We start from the raw sequence: 19435 nt of genomic DNA, 5'->3' as shown, positions 1-19435 counted from the left end.
ATTACAGTACACATCATGATCCGGCAATTTCTCTGCTGAGGGTGATGGCCAAAGCATATACACTGAAGCAATTTTGGGTGGTGGGCAGGAATGAACGGCACCTGGGAATTCACTTGGAGGATGGGCAAGTAAAGTAGGGCAGTGCCCACTGGGGAGGATTATGCCATCAAAAGCAAACCACTAGATGTCTACATTCAACATAAAGACTGCATCTAAAAACACATGCTTAGTAGTAAGAAACAGAACGAGATTGATAACACCATGCCATTTATACACATTAAAATAAATGGCCTCAAAGCAAAAAAAAAAATATGATATAAGAACACATACAAAGCAGAATACACATTAAACAGCAGAGAATGACTACCTATGTGGGCAAGGAAAATGAACGTGGTGAAAGGAGATACAGAGGGAGGAAGGGAAGAAGAAAGAAAAGGAAGGAGGGAGGGAGGGAAGGAAGAAAGGAAGGAAGGAAGAAAACTAGATGAACAACTTTTTCACTCTTGAGGATGAAGAAGTCAACTGACTCCTTAAAATACTAGTTTTATAAATAACAACCTACTTTTTAAGATGCTCATAGGAAAACTGAAATGTAGAATTTTCACTTTTCTGCATGTTCAAAATTTCCTACAGTATGCATGAAAGTCAGAAAAAAACAAAAACAGAGCGTTGGTGAGAAACAGTCTGGACTAGTAAAAGGCACTTTGGTCTGAGATGTTATACTTGAGGCTCTACCGCTTACTGGCTTGTGACTCTGGGCAGCCACCTATCTTCCCTGAGCTTCAGCATAGACTGAAAAGAACAGCACAGGCTGGTGTCTACACCTCTGCCTAACTCTATCAGTAAACATCTGTGCCTATTAGAACAGCATCCAGGAAGACACACTTCTATGACTCAATCCACTTTGCCTTTGAGAGGTCCCAAATCCCCAAATCTAGATTATCTAAAAAGAAGAGAGCCACATTAAAAACAAAAACAAAACTCTTAATCATATAATGTTCGGCTATGACTTGCATAGTAATTTCCATGATAGTATTTATTTTCTACTCTTCTTTCAGGCAGCTGATAGAAAAGTAAAACCCTCATGTAATGAAGAAAATTGTTTAGGTGGTAAAAGATCTCTAACCTTTCATTTTTATTGGACACTCAATAATGTATTACTATAAAATGACTGCGGGACCAAAAAAAAAAAAAATCATTTGACATGGCTTGCTTTGAGTTTAAAAGGCATTGATGTTTTGCTAAAGATTTTGCTTTACAGTATTGACTCGTATTATTCCCAGTATATGATTCTTTTGTCATAGCAACTTTCTTTCCCTGAGGGGAGGAATGGTATTTTACTCGCTGCCATCTAAAACCATAGCTCTACACCCACTCAGAAGGGAGCATAACATTTACAGCAAATGTCACAACAACTATTATGAAACAATAGGCAAACGAGTCATGTGAGATTGGGGCAAAAACAAGTGACATTTCAGATGATTTTAGAGCACTTAACCTTATTATTACAATCCTTTTTTAAAATCGTTTGTATCTGCTGGAAAAAATTATTTAAAAAATTGCATAGCAGGGCCAGCCACTAATGTTCAAGTAGCAATAAACCAGCTGGCTTGGCTACCGTTAAAATAGCTATCAAATAAATCTACCGAAGCTAAAGTAATGGTGTTGATAACCATGGAAACATTTGAAGCCACAGGCCCACAGAAATTAACAATAAAGTAAGCAGACAGGTAAAGACGTCTCTGACTGGAGTTGGAAATAGAAAGCCCTGAGGTTTCAGCTCCTCAACCAAGTTTACAAATGAGTAAAGCAAGTAGCTCCAACAATCTGAGTCCGGGGACTGAGCATATGTAAGAAATAGAAGAAATGGAACAGAAGTGGTCAGAGCAGATGGAGACTCACTCTCACATGAGAGTTGCTGGCTTGAAGACAAACACGCTAATGAGTTTTCCCTACCAGGAGTCAGCACTGATAATAACAACAAAAACTGAACTTGCTTTGCACATCACCATTTACCACCTGCCTCCACATCACTGATTCCTAACAACAAAGCTGTTGCACTAGGTATGACTACCTTTTACTAGGTAAGGAATCCGAAGTTGAGGGGAAGCTTGGCAATCTGATCATTGATGACAAAGTTGGTGGTGCTGGTGCGGGGTTCATGCTGCACCTTCTGAATGGAAAGGCCATTATTTGAACTACATTGTACTGTTCCCTGAGCCTTGATTTAACTGAGTAGTTTCACTTTCTACTTCTGTGCTGGCCTGTAATCTAAATGATACTGAACAAGTTTTAAATATATATATATATATATATATATATATATATATACACACACATATACATATACGTGTGTGTGTGTGTATATATATATATTATTATTTTTTTAATCTAGGCCTTAAGATCCTTAAATGCAGCCTTACTTTCCCATTTCCTAATCAGGAAGGTAGGATCCCATTAATTTACATGACTCCTGAAATAATTATGTGACATGCTTTTCTACTTACAGGCCACAGAATAAAGGGTTTGTTTGAATATACATTGCTGTACTATTTTAAAATGAAAACTCACCTGTGCTACTCAAGCAAGGTGGTCGAATGAATCGATTTTGTAAATGGTGAAGTATGCAACTAACTTGGTTTTTGAGAGTGCAATTCTTGATGTAAATCATTTCTACCCCCAAAATATTTCTGTTCGTAAGAAATTATATGCTATTATTAGTCTTAGAAAACCTCTGAAAGAATCACACTAAATTCTAAATAACTATTAATCAATAATGGGCCGAAAATATTTCTTTGGCTCTCTTCTGTGGTTTGAGTGGAAGCATCTAGTGTTACAAAGCTAGCGTATTAATTTGCTGACAGTCTTGGTCTGAATTCTGCTGTTTCCTCACCTATCCAGTATGAATTACACCCCACATCTCTGTAATTGCCATGCAGGAGAAAAACACATGTTAGCCATCAGCATTGCATTTTTGGTTCTGGGCCACAGAGAGGCTACCCATCAGTGCATAAAGGTCTGCCCACCTGGCCTTCTGGATCATAGTTCAGGCACACAATTAATTCATTATGAGGTAAGTCGCTGCTTGCTTTTGAACTAGTCATTCCCGCTTTGGAGGTGAATGTCCTGTCACTGACCTGAAGAAATACCTCTACCCTTTCAAACTCCATTAAATCACATTTCCTTCTGTTTTTTTCTTTTCCTTTTTTTTAAATGGTGGGGGTGGAGGGAAAGGTTTGTAGTGACAGAATATGTTCAACAATTTCCTGAAAAGCTGGGGCATCTAAACAGATAATTGCGTCACTAAAAATTTTGGGAATATAAAGCAGATTAAAAACATATATGTAAACTCCTTTAATTTACATTCTCCCCTGTATATATTTTGAAATTTAAAGATAAAGTCACACAATCTACGACACTCAATTTAGATTAATAAGTCAATAAAAGTCTTGAAGTAAAGAGAAAATTCTTGCCTTTTCCATTTCTATCCAATCTCAGAAATATACATTTCTTGGATGTCCTTATACGTTGTACTAAGTACTATACGCACATATATATGTATTTATGATAAACTGATACATGTATCTTTGTCTTCAGTACCCACCAAACCATGTTACCCCCCTTCCTTGCAACTACTAAATTTTGCATTTATCATTCCTTTGCCTTTTTTTAAGTACAGTTTTACTACACATCGGAAACCCTGATGGCATAGTGGTTAAGAGTATGGCTGCTAACCAAAAAGTCGGCAGTTCGAATCCAGGTGCTCCTTGGAAACTCTATGTGGCAGTTCTACTCCGTCCTATAGGGTTGCCATGAGTCAGAATCGACTTGATGGCAATGGGTGTTTTTTTGTTTTTGTTTTTTTTTTACTACTCATTGTTGTATGTGAACTTAATAAAATACTATCACATGGTAAGTGGTCCTCTGCAACATTTTGGACTCAACAATGTGTTTCTCAGATTCATACATGCTGTGGTAGATACTTGTAGTATGTCATTTTCATTTTCCAAGGGAATAAAATACATCTAGAGCTTGATTAGAACCCAGGTTCTTTAGTGTTTCTTCAATTACTGAGAATCCATTCTTCAAACTGAGAGGGAACTGAAATCCAAAAATTTTCAGAAATACTTGTGCCAAGTGGTTCTTTCCTGGAAATTGATTAAAGGGATGTATAAAACTGATCAAAAATCTAGATATAATTACCCTAATAAAAATACAACTAAGGATCCAATAATCCTATTTACATCTCTAGCTGCAAATATATGCGAAGTATTCATTCAGTTTAGTATCATGTTTTAGAAACAGTATTGATAAAGACAACAGGATGCTAAGAGGTAAGAAGTAGATGAACCTGGACATGTAGAGGCCATGACTGCTGTTCTTCAAATAACTGAAAGACGGTCAAGAGTGAGAGAGCATCTATCTATTCTGCTCATTTTCCTTGGCAAAGTATTTCAGGGAAAATTTAGAAAACTAGAATGAAGGCGTGTTCCTCTGGAAAAAAATTTTGTTTGCTTTTTCCAGACACCTGAAGGCACTGCAAAACTGAGATCACTTTCCACAAAATTAACCGCTTGAGGTTACGTGAATTTGTACTGCAAATCCATGCAAGGACCAGCTTATGACTACAACAGGGTGAAATTCTGCTCCCTGCTCTGCTGAGCACCAAGACAGCACTGTGTGTGGGGAGGAGAGGGGAACTGGGAGGAACTCACCCATGTAGCAAAGATATAGTCCTCTGAGATACTAGCTTATGTCTGGAGAATCTCCTATTAGACTACCCTCCTTGGTGTGTACTGGGCTTTGTTTTGCATATCCTGACTTTTGTGAAATCCTAAAAACCAAAGCTCGAAATTCAAGTCTGCAAATGTACTCAAAGAAAAAGTGATTTCAATGGCTTCGGTTCTTTCTTTATCCCTCTTGCTTTCTGCCTCACTTACATTTTGGTCTGATAACTTTATAATTTATAAACAATTTATCGTGTGTTTATGTATATAAAATTACAGAGAGACAGATTTTGGTAAAATGTAAGGAAAAACATTTGTATCAGTAAAGCCAGCTGTCCAAAATCAAACGGATTGCCTCAAGAGACAGTGAAGTGAGTTCCCTATAAGTGGAAGTATTCAAGCAAAGTTTGGATAATCACATGGTAGGAAAGCTATAAAGGTGATCCAAGAATCAGAGATCAGCCCCTTTTATCCCCAAGGTTTGGATGACTCTATAAAAAATAAGAGGAAGAAACATGTCATGGTCATATACGAAAACCTATCATACCAGCAATCCCGGTATAGAGCAATGCATGGTGAAGGAGGCAACTGATGATTACTTCAGAACACCTGATGACAGAAGGGTGGCTATTTTCAGACAGTTGCATTTGCTTAGCCTAGTACAGAAACCACGTAGCCAAATTCTTGCTGAGTCCCAGCACTTACTTTTCTCTCCGTCTTGTATCATTGGTTAACATAAGCCATGTGTTATTTTAGACACACATCATTCTTCAGGGACAGAGTTCATTTCTTATTCACCTTTATTTGCCTATTACCAGGCAAAATGACTGGCACATAGTAGGTACTCAATAAACATTCAGTGGAGCCCTATGTACCTCAACTATATCCAAATATTTTTCATCACTCTTCAGGTCAAATGAATAAAGCCCACCTTTTGTAGGCTGTCTTTCTAAGAGGTCTGCATGAAGTCGTCTCTACTTATTGATTGGTCTACCCCACCAAAATAACTCAGGACTACTGAATTGCATAAGGGTTCAGTAGTTTATACTCAGGGTCACTAAGCACACTTTAATTGAGGATTAAGTTTCCATACTGTTCAAACTCTGATTGTCATCTAAACTTTATAAATAAGGTCAAGCTTATTCAATTCTACACATGACAAACTTAGAAGAAAAATAACTGAGATAGAAGGTTTTAATCTTCAGTTTGGAAATATCACTCTTTATTAGGTAGCTAATGAAGAATAGCATTTCTAAAAGAGCCAAAATAATAAGTGTCTTACCTCAGCATGAGGAGTAGGTGGCAAAATCGAGGCCTCATTCTCGGTAACATTTCCAGTTGGCCCATTGTTTGGAGAACTGGGACCAGACCCTGGAGAACTGCTACTAACTGAGGATTCTGAAAAACATCGTGAAGTACAAACTTATTTATGAAAAACATACAAAGATGAACTTTTTAGTTACTGTTAATAATAAACAGTATTGGACTTTTTTTTTTCTTTTTCTATGTAAATGACGAACACCCTTTCACTAAATACAAAGAACTATGAAAATGTCTAGAGAATTTCTGAATTTTCATACCATTTTTCCTCCTTTGTTTCCATTGCTAAAACTATAACAACATAGTATTCAATAGTTTCTAGAGAAGTGAAGATACACAGTTGGAGTGTTGTATAAGCTTGTAATTGGCAGCGGGGAGGAGGGGTAGAAAAGAAGCTTCTTTTACTTGTTCTTGTATTATGGGCGGGGGGAGAAGAAACAGTAATAGAAATAATGGACTTAGAAACCAAAAAATCCCAAACTTGTTGCCATCAAGTCTATTCTGACTGACAGCAACACTACAGGACAGAGTAGAACTGCCTCATAAGGTTTCCAAAAAGTGGCTGGTGGATTCTAGCTTCCAAGCCTTTTGTTTAGCAGCGGAGCTCTTAACCACTGTGACACCAGCTCTTCAAAAAGGCCATAAAAACATACCATCAACACACGAGGCCCAGAGACATTCCTGTTGTGTCTGAAAAATTGCTTCAATGTGCTATAAATTGCTCCTTATTTGAAATACTAAGGTTATACTTCATTAGAGCTTTTTTTACTCAGAGTTGTATGAAGAAAATATGGCAGGGTATAAAATCTTAAGATTGCATTGATGGCAGCATCAATTGACTTTAAGTGTGCCCAATTTATTTTTCAGAAGATGAGCAGTTGCCCAAATTTAATATGCAAAACTTCAAACACCAATATAATGACAACAATAAACTCCTTTCAGTCAAAGTTAAATAACAACAATACGGATTAACTCATGTGTTTTATCATCATATATAAAACTATCTTGTACCTCAACTTATAAAGGGACTAATGTATTTATTAAAACATTTAATTAAAAAAATACAAGTCATCTTGTCAAGCCTCAGCAAATTATTTATTCAGCTCTAATCAACTCCCTAGCACATTCCATAGTTCATTCATTTCAAAAATTTTCTAGTTCCTTCATTCTTATTATATCTTGTGAACCCAACTCAGTACAAATGATCCAGCCTCATACTTCTCAGAGACTGAAGACCTCTGACATGATTTCTACCAGTGACTTTTCCTTTTATCTCATGATTATCTTACCCACATTCTCCTTTCCCATCTAAGGCAAAGTATTTCTCTCCCTCTTCCCTTTTCAGTGCCAGCAAATTCACTCTTAGTGATGATCCCATTCCCTCACACTTGTTTTAGGACTTTACTCCATCAATTATCTTGAACCCTTACATTCTCCGTCTCCACCAGAATTGTCCCCCTAGCTGAAAGCACACAAATAATTCTTGAATAGTAGTATTCTCTCACAATGTCTCTTCTCTTCAGCCCTGGATATCTGGCTTTCTCACTATCAATTAAGTGTTCTCTCCAGCACCACCAAATCTGAAGACCTTCGACACCACAATCCTCATTCTCACACTTTCAATAGCAACATTCTCTACCCCCTTGTCTGTCTTCCCATCTCTCTGACTTCTCGTCTTCCACCATTTCTTAAATTCACCTGACTTTGTGCCTTAGCCATTTTCTTTCCCTTGTGAAAGTGATTCAATATTGTGACATAAACTGTTATTTTCAGGCAGACAACTCGTATGAAATCTATATTTCTCATGTTTAACAATCGTAAATTCCAGCCCAAATCCCTATGAAATGCTGGACATTTTTAACATCCTCTTACAAGTGTGTCAAACTCAATGTATTCCAATGTAAAACGCACCATGCCTATCTCTGTTAATTTTACCACCTCCTTTAAGAGTCATCCTCATTTCCCCCTTCTTTCCAAATCTAATCAGTTACTAGGTCCCTTCAATTTCTTTTTTTACATTATCTCACATCTATTTTCAAGTACAATCATTCAGTTTAAGCCTCCATTATTTCCTCAGGGAGTATAAGCAAAATTTCTTAATATTTCTTAGTTGTTATAATGGACTATCAAAATTGTCTTCCACACTGACAGCTTTCCCCATGTCCCTGTGCTCCAAAACAGAACTCATCATTATTCCTACTATTGTCGCCATGAGTGGGAATAGACACAGCAACATCATTCCCCGGCACTCTGCACTCAGGCAAATTAAATCACCTACTTGCTGTAAGTGCCAAACACTTCCCCATTTCATAGTTATTTATCTTCTCTTCCTCCACTTGGAGTACTTCATTGGAAGGGCAATCTCAAGTTGAAGCTCAAAGCCTGGTTCACATGGTATCTTTTTGCCAGGGAACTGGAGCTCCCAATTTTCATACAATGTTTTATTGTCCTCCCCTGGAACTCCTATAGCTTCGTAATTTCTACTAAAAATATTTCTCTACTCAAAGTCAGTGTCATGGAAAGAAGCTCAGATTGATGACAAAATTCTAATCCTGCCACTGACTGGGATTTGAACAAGTCATTGATGTCATAAAATGCTAAAACACATCTTGCTCACTGCCTTTCTAGGTATCTTGCTTACATTTTGATTAATCTGTTTTTTTTTTTCTTTTTTGCCTTTTTCTCCTTTACTTTTTCTTTTAACTAAGAAAATGCATATTTAAATTTTGAAAAATCCTTATAGGAGCTTTTTTTCCCTGACTATTTAGTTTTGTCTTTCCAGTATGACTAAGTACTGACTTTTCATAATATGTCTCATTTCCATATCCTGTCTTTTTTAAAAACAATTTTCTTAAACCAACTTTACCAATTTACCAACTTTAGATTGTATCGCTTTATGTGCTACTTAGATAAAAATGTTTCTTTCTGTAGGATTCACTGTGATAAGCACTAAGAATGGAAGGAAAAAAACACTGCGATAGAAGATTCCACATCATCACACTGGATGGGGTCTCGTAGGAGCTAGCATTAATTTGCTGGGAACCCTGAGAAAATCTCCAAGAAGAAGTGATACTAGAGGACCTGGAGCTTGAAGAAACATAGTTCATGAAATGGGCAAACAGAGAACAGAGAGTGGAGGAGAGGGCATTGCAAACACAGGAATGTTCCAAGGCCTGTAATTTTTAAAAGCCTTCATTAAGGTTAGTAGAGGGCAGAAAACACTTACATTTGAAAAACAGGAAGATGACAAGTGGTCAATAAGTCAACTTTTGGGAGGAGTGAGGTGGAATGGATTCACAAGAGTATACATTTGAACCACTGCTGTCAAGTCGATTCTGACTCATATGAGATGTGGAAGAGAGACGTAATATAGAGGCGCGAGAACAGCAGTGGCTATTTAACTGCTATGATGGTCTCTGGCTAGTTGTTGAAAATCATTCATTAGTGTTGAAATCCAAACAAAGCTCATCCAAATTGGATGAAAGTTGGAAGACAAAGGGGAAGGAGTTACACATGAAGACAGCTGTGTGTTTGGCAGTCCAGAGCTCTCCAAAGACATTGGGAATAACTGCAACACACCAGTTAAAAACATCTACCAAAGCTTCCCTGTGTCCCAGCTCACTGAACAGAAATGTGTACCTAATAAATGCACAAGTCTCTCTGATTACAAATTATTTTCTGAAATGAAAAGGAGAGTTATTACCTCATAAAATTAAGAAGAGAAAAATACCATATTTCACATGTAAAGAAACTCTAGTAAAACTCTGATAATTCATAACCTTTATAAGTCAGAAGTAATCATTACTCAGAAGTAAATTCAACTGCGATTCAAGAAGAAAAAAAAGGCAAATAACTGGTGATTGTGGAGAAAGAGTAACGGTCAAGAAAAGAAACTGACAGAACAGAAGAAACTCTGGGATAAATAAATATGACCACAGATAGAGATTCTAAGGCAAAAAAACAATAGCAATATGTATGGTTTTCTACATACTTCAATGTTTTCTGTAATGAGGAGTCCCTTCTCTCCAAATGTAAAAAACTGCCTATCTCCATTTACCATTTACCTTAGACAACTGATAATGTTCATTATTCTTTTACATTCATGAAATGCCCCACTCCCACCAAATACCTCTCTCAGGGAAACTTGAGATTGTTATCTACTTAAATACAATATAAGGAGCCCTGGGTGGGTTGGCGTTTGGGGTGGGTTGGGGGTGATGCAAAGGTTAAGCAGTCAGCTGCTCACCAAAATACTGGTGGTTCGAACCCACCCACCGGCTCTGCAGGAAGAAGACCTGGTGATCTGTTTCTGTAAGGATTACAGCAAGCAAAAGTTATGAGGTAGTTCGCCTTTGTTATATTGAGTCACTATTAGTCAGAATCGACTCGAAAGCACCTAACGACAAACACAATATTTCTTGAAAAAAGACAGTATTTCTTAAAAAGTATTTATAAAAAAAGAATATTTGCTGTAAAAATTTGAATAATTTTTTAAACCAGTAATTTATATTTAATAGGAAACAAATATAAATTCAATAATTTTTTTCACTGTTTGTTTTTTATTATCCCTCAAGTAAAAAACTTTCCCATTAAAATCTTTACTACTTTCCTTCAGATAAGCATATTAATCTGTCATGTTTTAATTGGAGACTAAAAATTGTTTTTTCTAAATAACCTGTCAAACTTTTATTAGTGTTCTGTATCTAAATACACTTTATTACCTCTGCCCCCCAGTCTCCCCCATACTGCCTTCAAAACTAGATACTGTGATGGCCAAAAAAGAAAAAAAAAAAAAAAAACAATGCCATTGAGTCGATTTCAACTTATAGCAACCCAACAGGACAGAGCAGAACTGCTCCACAGGGTTTCCGAGGAGCGGCTGGTGGATTCGGACCGTCGACCTTTCGGTTAGCAGCCGCAGCTCGCTGCAGTTCTTAACTACTGCGCAACCAGGACTCCCGTCATGGCCAAAGGAGATGTAAAAAACAAAGGCTTTTTAAAAAACTGTGAAGATTAAGATATGATCTTGGAGAAGTAATATCCACTGACCACATGGGTATAAGCTCAGCTTTCCTTGAGAATGGAGAAAAATAGTTGCAGATTATCACTTTTCATTTATTCATGCAACCAAATGAAATGACCAGGTACAGTGCCTGACTCTATGCAGGTACTCAATAAACAGTAGTCAGGATTAATATTTTGGCTAGCCTTTTTGGTTCTTGTATCCTTAGGTCTTCTCTAATTTCAGAGCAGGTACAACTGGGACTAGAAGGGTTTGTAAGACATCAGGTTGAATTTCCTAACCTGTTCACCCCACTACTAACCAGGCAGCTAAAAAAATAAGAACTCTTCCATTTGAGACTAGTGAAAATGACAGTTCCTTCCCCTTCATAAAAGCCAATATATCCCCCTCCTGCCATAAGTCCCAGTTCACTAGTAAACACATAAAGCCATTTATGAGTTCTGTAAATTTGTTGAAAAGTCAAGGTTTTGCTGTTCCACGCAGTTTAATTTTCCCAGATGTATTTTGTACATTCATGCCTGAGTATGGGGGAAGTGTTCCTCTTGGACCTCCCTCTGCTTATTTCTGATCAAATTTCATTAAAAGTTATATTCTCCTGGTTGGCATTCCCAGAATGGACTGCCTGTTTCTGAAAAAGATTAAGGTGAGTTTTGCCATTCCCCCGTTACGCCTTGATTGACACACAGCTCTGTTTTCCATTCATTTCCTGTTTGACACAGTTGGTGAATACATAGCAAGGTTCACTGGACTCCTTGAGAATTTTCAATATAATTTCCTTGCAAAAAATATTTTTCCTCAGAATAACTTTTAATAAGCAGCAGGTATGTTTATTCTAAACTACTTTTTTTTCAGTCCTACTACCAGCATTTGTTAATGCGAGTCTGTCCAGTCCTCAATTACCTGTCACCTCAAACATTCGCTTCTTGAATGAAGTGACAACATTTCCATCCTTCCGCCTGAGTAAGGGGCTGCTTCTCCTCTCTGCCACTTTCTGTTTTAACCTGGACCGCACCTTCAAGTTGGGCTCAGAGGCTGGGGATTGAGACAAAGAGAATAGATAAAAATTAAAAAATAGAGAGCCGATTGCTCCTGTGTAGAAAAGAGGGTCACCATTTTCTTGGTCCCTTCTCATTCTAAAATGAAAACCCCAAGCATGTAAATAGGCATTGGCATTCAATTAATTAAGCAGACAAATATAGTAATTATTTTTATGAAACATGTGAAATGTTTTTTACTTAAAATGAAAAAAGAGCAAAAATATAAGTTTTCTACATATTTTATTTAACAGAATTGGGCTTGTTAACGGAAAGTTGAATCACTAATTATATTTGGGACACAGTAAGATTTATTATACTTCATTGTCGGTGCTCTTAATTCTCTCAAGGGTGAAATTCGATAGCCACAAAAACAGTAACTTAATGTGATTTTGGAGACTCTGGCCTGACTTCTGGTAATAAGAAGACACCTCTGTGGCAGCTTTTGATTGTCTCTAGCATATAATTTATGTACTATTCTGACTCCTGGAATATTTCTTTGTCAGCAGTTTCCAACCTGAGACCCTGGGAAAACAAGCTCAGTAGAAGAACACCAAACCCAGAAGAGTCATTGCTAAACAAACCTTTCTATACATTCAGTATATAATCAGATGAAAGTAAGAATGACCAACTATTGAAATTGAAATTCTGACTCAGATTACATGTTCCAAAATACAAATACACATTATTTTCTTTTGTTTGTTTTACAGATGATTTTTTTTTAACTTAGTAAGCATTTGGACAGACTATATTCACATACCTATCTAAAGGATAAATTGTGTTGATATTTCTTTGGTTGTATAATTTGTAATTATTTATTAGGTTTTTAAGCAATAATACATTAGAAGAGTGGAAAGACTGGATTGGGTCTTTGTGTAGTAGCAATATGATGGTGGTGGTGGTGGCAGTGGGAGTACTGTTGAAGACAATGTTAATGATGATGATAATTATAAACAGGACACTTATGATAACAGACTTATATAGTTACTTCTATGTTCTAGTAGTGCTCTAAGAATTTTATTAATATTAACTTGTTTAGCCCTAAAAAATCTCTATGAAATAGATACTATTTATACCTTAATTACATCAAGGGTGAAACCAAAACACAGAGAGGATAAGTAACTTGCCCAAGGTCACATAGGTAAATGAGTGAACCCAAGATCTGAACCCAGGTAGTCGGGCTCAAGTCCATTCTTCTAAACATTGAAAATACTACCCCTCCACTCCTCCCTCTGTAGGAACGCCGTAAATTTGTAACACAGATTTTCTAAAGTATGACCAATTATCTCCATCAGTACAATGTTGTAATGTAGCTATATTTTTGATTAGTGAAACTATTTTCTTTGAAGGGATTTCATACCTTTGCTAGACTACAGCTATCAAAGGTAGAATTTACAAATGATTTTCCTTCCTTCCTCCCTCCCTCCCTTTCTCCCTCCTTTCCTATCTTTTTTGCTTTCACACTTCAAATGTCTATACTTTCGTTTTCTCTTCATTCTTTTCTTTGTCCCTCTTTCTCTGCAATTTTAAACTTGGATTGAGAAGGCTTGCACTATGGGTTTTCCTGGGTTGGTTAGATTTTCTACATTAATATGAACTTGAAGGAAAGATTAAGTTCAGCTACAAATGATAAAGCAAGTTACCTTTTTTTATGTTGTATGCCTGATTTTATTCCTAGAAATATTGTAAAAGTAAAAAATTCAAGGATCAGAGTCAAGAATGAGTCAGTCAGAGGAAGAGAGAGCTGAAATGTATTGCTTCTTATGCTTCCCACCTGAAGGCAAAGTAGATAAACAGTTTTGGGGAAGGATTAAAGTTTTTGCTAGACTTTCCAATTTAACTTAAGGGAGAAGTCCCAAATCTCAATTACTAGCATCCAATTCAGACATTATTAGTGTGAGAAAATCGGGCTGTATTAATTTACTTAAATTGGTTTCCCTGTTTATACATATATATATTAAAATTCCTCCAGAAATACTAATCTAGTTTCTGAAAAAGCAAAACCAAAAACTCATCACCTCTGAGTTGATTTTGACTCATAGTGACCCTATAGGACAGAGTAGAACTATACAATAGGGTTTCCGAGGCTGTAAATCTTTATGGAAGCAGACTGCCATATCTTTCTCTGTGGAGTACCTGGTGGGTTTGAACTACTGACCTTTAGGTTAGTGTTTGAGCACTTTAACTGCACCACTAGGTAATAAATATGTTCATCTACAACTTAGAAAGGAAAAATGAGGAACCGTGAATCCCTAAGTGCTAAGTATCTTAGCATCAGCTGTAGCCTTGCTTAAAATCAACCTTAAGACAAAAATCAAAGTATCTCACACTCAGATCTAGACACAGCTTTATGATGAAACCTAGTGGAAGAAATGCTACAGATTGGTTGTCCAGAGGGAGTATACTGATTGATTAATCACTTCAAAAGGCAGTGGGTGGAGTAGAAAAGGCACTGTCTTCAGCGAGAAGATGTGGAGTTGAGTTCCACCTACACCACTTCTTTCTCAGCCTGATTATTCATTTGTAAAACATGAAGTCTAGTATCTTCATTAATTCACAGGCTTAGGGCCACCACATTAGATAACTGTGAAGATCTGGGCAAATGTGAAAGGGAAAAAATGTTTACGGAATTTATATGATTGATACTATTGCTAAAGGTTACAATGATGGTGATGGCAGAACTGGGACTGGATCTCAAATCTCCTGAATTTTATCCAAGTCTTCCCCCTTCTCCTAACACATCTCACTGCTGGGGCTGAGTTTCCGCAGTCAAGGCAAAAATGTGCCAATGGTTTGGAAACACCTGCATAATGTCATTTAAACACCCTATCTGTAACCTAGAACTCCATAAGCATTTCTGAAAAACAAACAAAAAAGACTAAAAATTGGCAGATAGCTTTCATTACTATGGCTATCTATTTGAGAATGAGAGGGGCATACAGTTCTTAAATTTCTTTTAGTGGTCAACATAAAAGAGGGATTGTCAATATAGGAATGAGAACTGGGTTCAGGTTTTGAGTCTACCTACTAAGATCAATAACCTTGAATAATTCATAATCTCACTGAACATCAGTTCGTTCACGCAAATCAGGCAGGTTTGTAGTGGATGAAGTCAAATAGATGTGGGTTTAAATGCCTGTTTTATGTATTAGCTATTTGTCTCTAAGAGAGTTACATTTTATCTATAAGCCTTAGTTTCTCATCTTAAAATGAGGATAGTTTTGCTGGCTTTTCTCTACTTGCTCCAACAGATTCATTTTCCTTCCTTCTCTGAGCCTACAGGTGCTGAACCACAGGGACTGCATCACCCCTAGCCTTTGCTGGCTGGATTTCAGTTGGGCTCAACCCACTGGTGGTATTAGGACTAAGGAGGAGAGAGGGGTCAGGGTAGATCATGTTCTCCTGCTATAGTGCTGCTTCCCTCCCTATAGCCTTGTCTCTTTCCCATTTCAACTCCCTCTGGAAGTCTCTGCTCCATGGCTCCAACTCTTCCAGAGCTCCAAAAACACTATTTCCTCTCCTTGCTCCTTCAACATGAGGGATGGGAATGGCTTCCTGCTGTTGCCATTTTCTGAGTGTCTCAACATTTCTAAGCACTTCCTCTAACCCTGCTCACTTCTTTGTAAGTAGTCCCTTCATAAGAGTCTAGGACTCGTATGATGTGCCAGAACCTTGATTACTACAGTCCTACATATGCTGCAGAGACCCTGGGAGGTACAAAGAAATTAACTCACTACGTCACTAACTGAAAGGCTGGATGTTGAAGTCCACCCAGAGGTGCTTTGGAAGACAGGCTTGGCCATCTACTTCTGAAAAATCAGCCATTGAAATCTCTGTGGATTGAAGTTCTCCTCTGACACATGTGGAATGGATTTGGGGGCAAATGATTTTACATGTCTTGCAAGGTTAGTGTAGAATCAAATGAAATAATGTCTACTTAGGGTAAGCCAATGATTCTCAACACAGGAAGGTTTTGCCTCCAGGGGACAGGTGGCAATGTCTAGAGATATTTTTGCCGATCACTATGGGGGGAGGATCTAGTCAGTAGAGGTCAGGGATGCTGCTAAACATACCACAACACATAGGACAATCCCCTACAACAAAGAATTATCTGGCCCAAAATGTCAATAATGCCAACAGTGAGAAACCCTAGGCTAAGCAATCATTAAAGGGCAGTTGTTCAAAGGCGATAATAACATCTATCAAGAGATTTTCAAAGGGGAAGTAGGAGGGAAAGGGAAGAAAGGAAAGATTATCAGGAATCAGGAAGCACTACACACAGCTTTAAAAAATAAAGATTTCAATAAATTTTATATTTGGAAATTAAATAAAAAATGTGTTTAATACCACTAATATTTCTGAAGAAAGTAAAGCTAGACAACTTCTCTTGGCTGGTAGAGATACGCAAAAGCCATAAATTTCAGTATTGAGAAGGATAATATTTGAGGCATTGTGATATTTTTATCTTTATCAGTTAAGGACATTGTTGTTGTTGTGTGCTGTCCAGTTGATTCTGACTCATAGCGACTCTATGTGTCAGGGTAAAATTGCCCCATAGGGTTTCCTAGGCTGAAATCTTTAATATAGCACATCGCCAGGTCTTTTCTCCTGAGGAGCTGCCGATGCGCTTAAACTGCCCACTTTTCATTTAGCAGCCAAGTGCTTAGCCATTGCGCACCAGGGCTCCTTAACTGAAGACATAAGTTTTTAAAAACTAGGAATCACTGCTATGTTGTAAAATGCAATGTAAGTTTATTTCCACAAATTACACAATATACAACTTCTCTAACTAAAACCCATTTCCACTGGTTCTAGCTAAAGGTTTTGCCTGTATTTCAATACTGGTTTTGAGTCACAGAGATATGAGTGTCTCAGTGCTGAGGCTGAGAGTTGGGATGATAGATAGCCATCATTTGGTCCTTGCCACACTCTATAAACTCACTCCTAACATTTCTGAAGCCCACACACCAAAGCTCTGCGTGATATATGCCTAAATAGTAGGATTAATCACCTATTATGCTGACTCAGTCTGCAGTTAGAGTTAATTCCATTTTTAATGTGCTGGTCTCCCCAAAGGCTGAAGATTTCCATACCAGTGGCTTACTAATGGGATGCAAATCCTCAGAGCCCAGAAAGAGATCACTACCTGGGGAGAGGTTCTGCTTGTATTTGAATGTATTTCATGCTTAGTTGCACTAATTGCCTTTCTATTTTCCACCCCACACCCATCACTCTCTACATCTCAATTAATCAAAGAAACTGAAGGCAACTTTTTATAGTGTGTCTGCCCATATGAATGCATTTGCCTGCAGAGAAGATAACCTTGCATAAAAATGGATCATTACCTAAATGAAGCAATTAATACTAAAATAAAGATGACAGACCAAAAAACTTTTTCTCCTTTTACTTAAAAAAAAAATTGAAAAACTTTGAACAAAATGAAACACATTTGGAAAAAAATGCCTCAAGAGCTAAAGGTATTTCAAATCATTATTCTTATATTGATCTCCATGGTGTAGAATGAATTCAGGGTGACAAGGTATGAGAATAAAATTGGGAAGAGAATAGTAAAGTCAGGTAGCAGAAGCACAGGTTAAAAAATTAGGATTTCAAGGCAAAGTAACTGACAAGGCCCAGACTTGTTGTTTCACTAAGTGGAGACTGATGTGTCATTTTACACAAGTGCTCACAGAAACAGACACACAGTTATCTTTTGTAAAACCACACATACCTCTGATACAAATAAACCAAACTCAGTTCCCAATGCTAACTCTTTCACATACTAACTGTAACCCTGGCCGAGTTGTGTAATCTCTGTGAATCATTTTATCATCTATAAAAGAGCAGTATCAATGCCTAGCATATATCGTGGTGGGAGATTAAAGGAATGGAATAAAGATTCTAGCTCACTTAGCTGGCTGTTACAAAAAGGGTGTTCAGTAGATACATGTTGAATAAATGGGTCTTTAATGCAGTCCATGTATAAGACTAAGAAGCTTATATTAAAATAAAACAAGACAAAATAAAAAAGGTAACTAGAGTGATAGATGGTTACAACTGTTGTTGTTATGTGTCGTCAAGTCGGTTCCGACTCATACCAACTCCATGCACAACAGAACGAAACACTGCCCAGTCCTGAGCCATCCTCACAATTGTTACTATGCTTGAGCCCATCGTTGCAGCCACTGTGTCAATCCGTCTCGTTGAGGGTCTTCCTCTTTTTCACTGACCTTTTATTTTGCCAAGCATGACGTCCTTCTCTAGACCAACTACAACTGGTCTACCCCTTTTCCTAGTACAATGGTTTACAACAATAACAAAAATAACAATGGTTCTCTGGTCTTTTACTCAGTATATATTTAAAATACCTTATGGTCAATAATTGACTTTTTACGTAAATTTAACTCATTTTTTAAATTGACCTGTTTATAATTTCTATTTAGTTCTATATCATAAATATATCACAATCCACAAAGAGTGATTACCTACTGTGTGAATTTTGTCTCTGTTTGTTTTTAATCCTAGGTTATGAATAATTTCCCCACCAATTATTTACCCAAAAAATTCAATACCATGTATCACGGTATATTGGAATTCTTCATTCCCAGTGGGAATGAATCTAAAGAGAAAAGAAAAATGTTTCCCTTGAGTCATGGCTAATACTATTATTAATTAGTCATCAACTTTAGTTCTAGATTAATAAATGTTTATACTAATGAATATTTAGGAGATGCCACAATTCTACCTGCATGCACCTTTAGCTCTATCATCATAGGTGAAAGTCAGGACTTCACCATCAGCCTCAGATCCCTTAGTTGGCACTGTCCTATTCTCCCCCTCTGTGCTTGGGTATCTGTCGGTTTATCTGACAGCCTCTCCCTCTCATGGGTTTCTGCTGTTATCGCCCATCCACGGTACTACCTTAGGCACTGTCGTTCCCTAACATTCTCTGCTGGAACCAAACCCAAATAATCCATCACGTGCTGACTCTACTCTGAAGTTACTTCATGAAGATTTGGTTTCCTGGAGTAGTTCCTGCCCCAGTCACTTCTCTCACCTAGGCTAAATCTATGCCATATGTGAACTGTTCAACTAAGTAACTATTACAATTATGAAAACACACTTCGGGGATATAGTAAACTCTCTAATCTAGTTGATCAAGAGGCAGAGGTTACTCTAATTAAAAGTTTCATAATTAGACAAATGGTATGTATTTTCAAAATCAGCATTCATCATAGTACAATTAACCTAAAACAAAACTGCATTTTTTTTTTTTTTGGCTTGGACAATATGAGTCTTTAATGGTATGAGTCAGATTTTATACATTCTGA

At 37.2% G+C, this 19435-nt stretch overlaps 1 protein-coding gene across 7 annotated transcripts in view; it reads right to left on the bottom strand.

Moving 5' to 3' along the window:
* The window catches only part of HDAC9 (histone deacetylase 9), a 794698-nt gene that overhangs the window by 400792 nt on the left and 374471 nt on the right, over nt 1-19435 (bottom strand). For 5 of the 7 annotated variants that reach the window (XM_023544374.2, XM_064290035.1, XM_064290036.1 and 2 more), the window contains exons 7-8: nt 11971-12102; nt 6010-6125 (exon numbers count right to left, since the gene is read on the bottom strand). In XM_023544374.2, coding sequence (XP_023400142.2) covers nt 6010-6125; nt 11971-12102 — 248 coding nt within the window. The remainder of the gene's footprint in view (nt 1-6009; nt 6126-11970; nt 12103-19435) is intronic. The other 2 variants (XM_064290040.1, XM_064290039.1) reach the window with 1 other exon arrangement.

Source organism: Loxodonta africana, chromosome 8, assembly GCF_030014295.1.
Source record: "Loxodonta africana isolate mLoxAfr1 chromosome 8, mLoxAfr1.hap2, whole genome shotgun sequence".
Classification (NCBI taxonomy): domain Eukaryota; kingdom Metazoa; phylum Chordata; class Mammalia; order Proboscidea; family Elephantidae; genus Loxodonta; species Loxodonta africana.
Note: the sequence above shows the minus strand (reverse complement) of the source record. Positions and strands in the feature narration are given on the sequence as shown.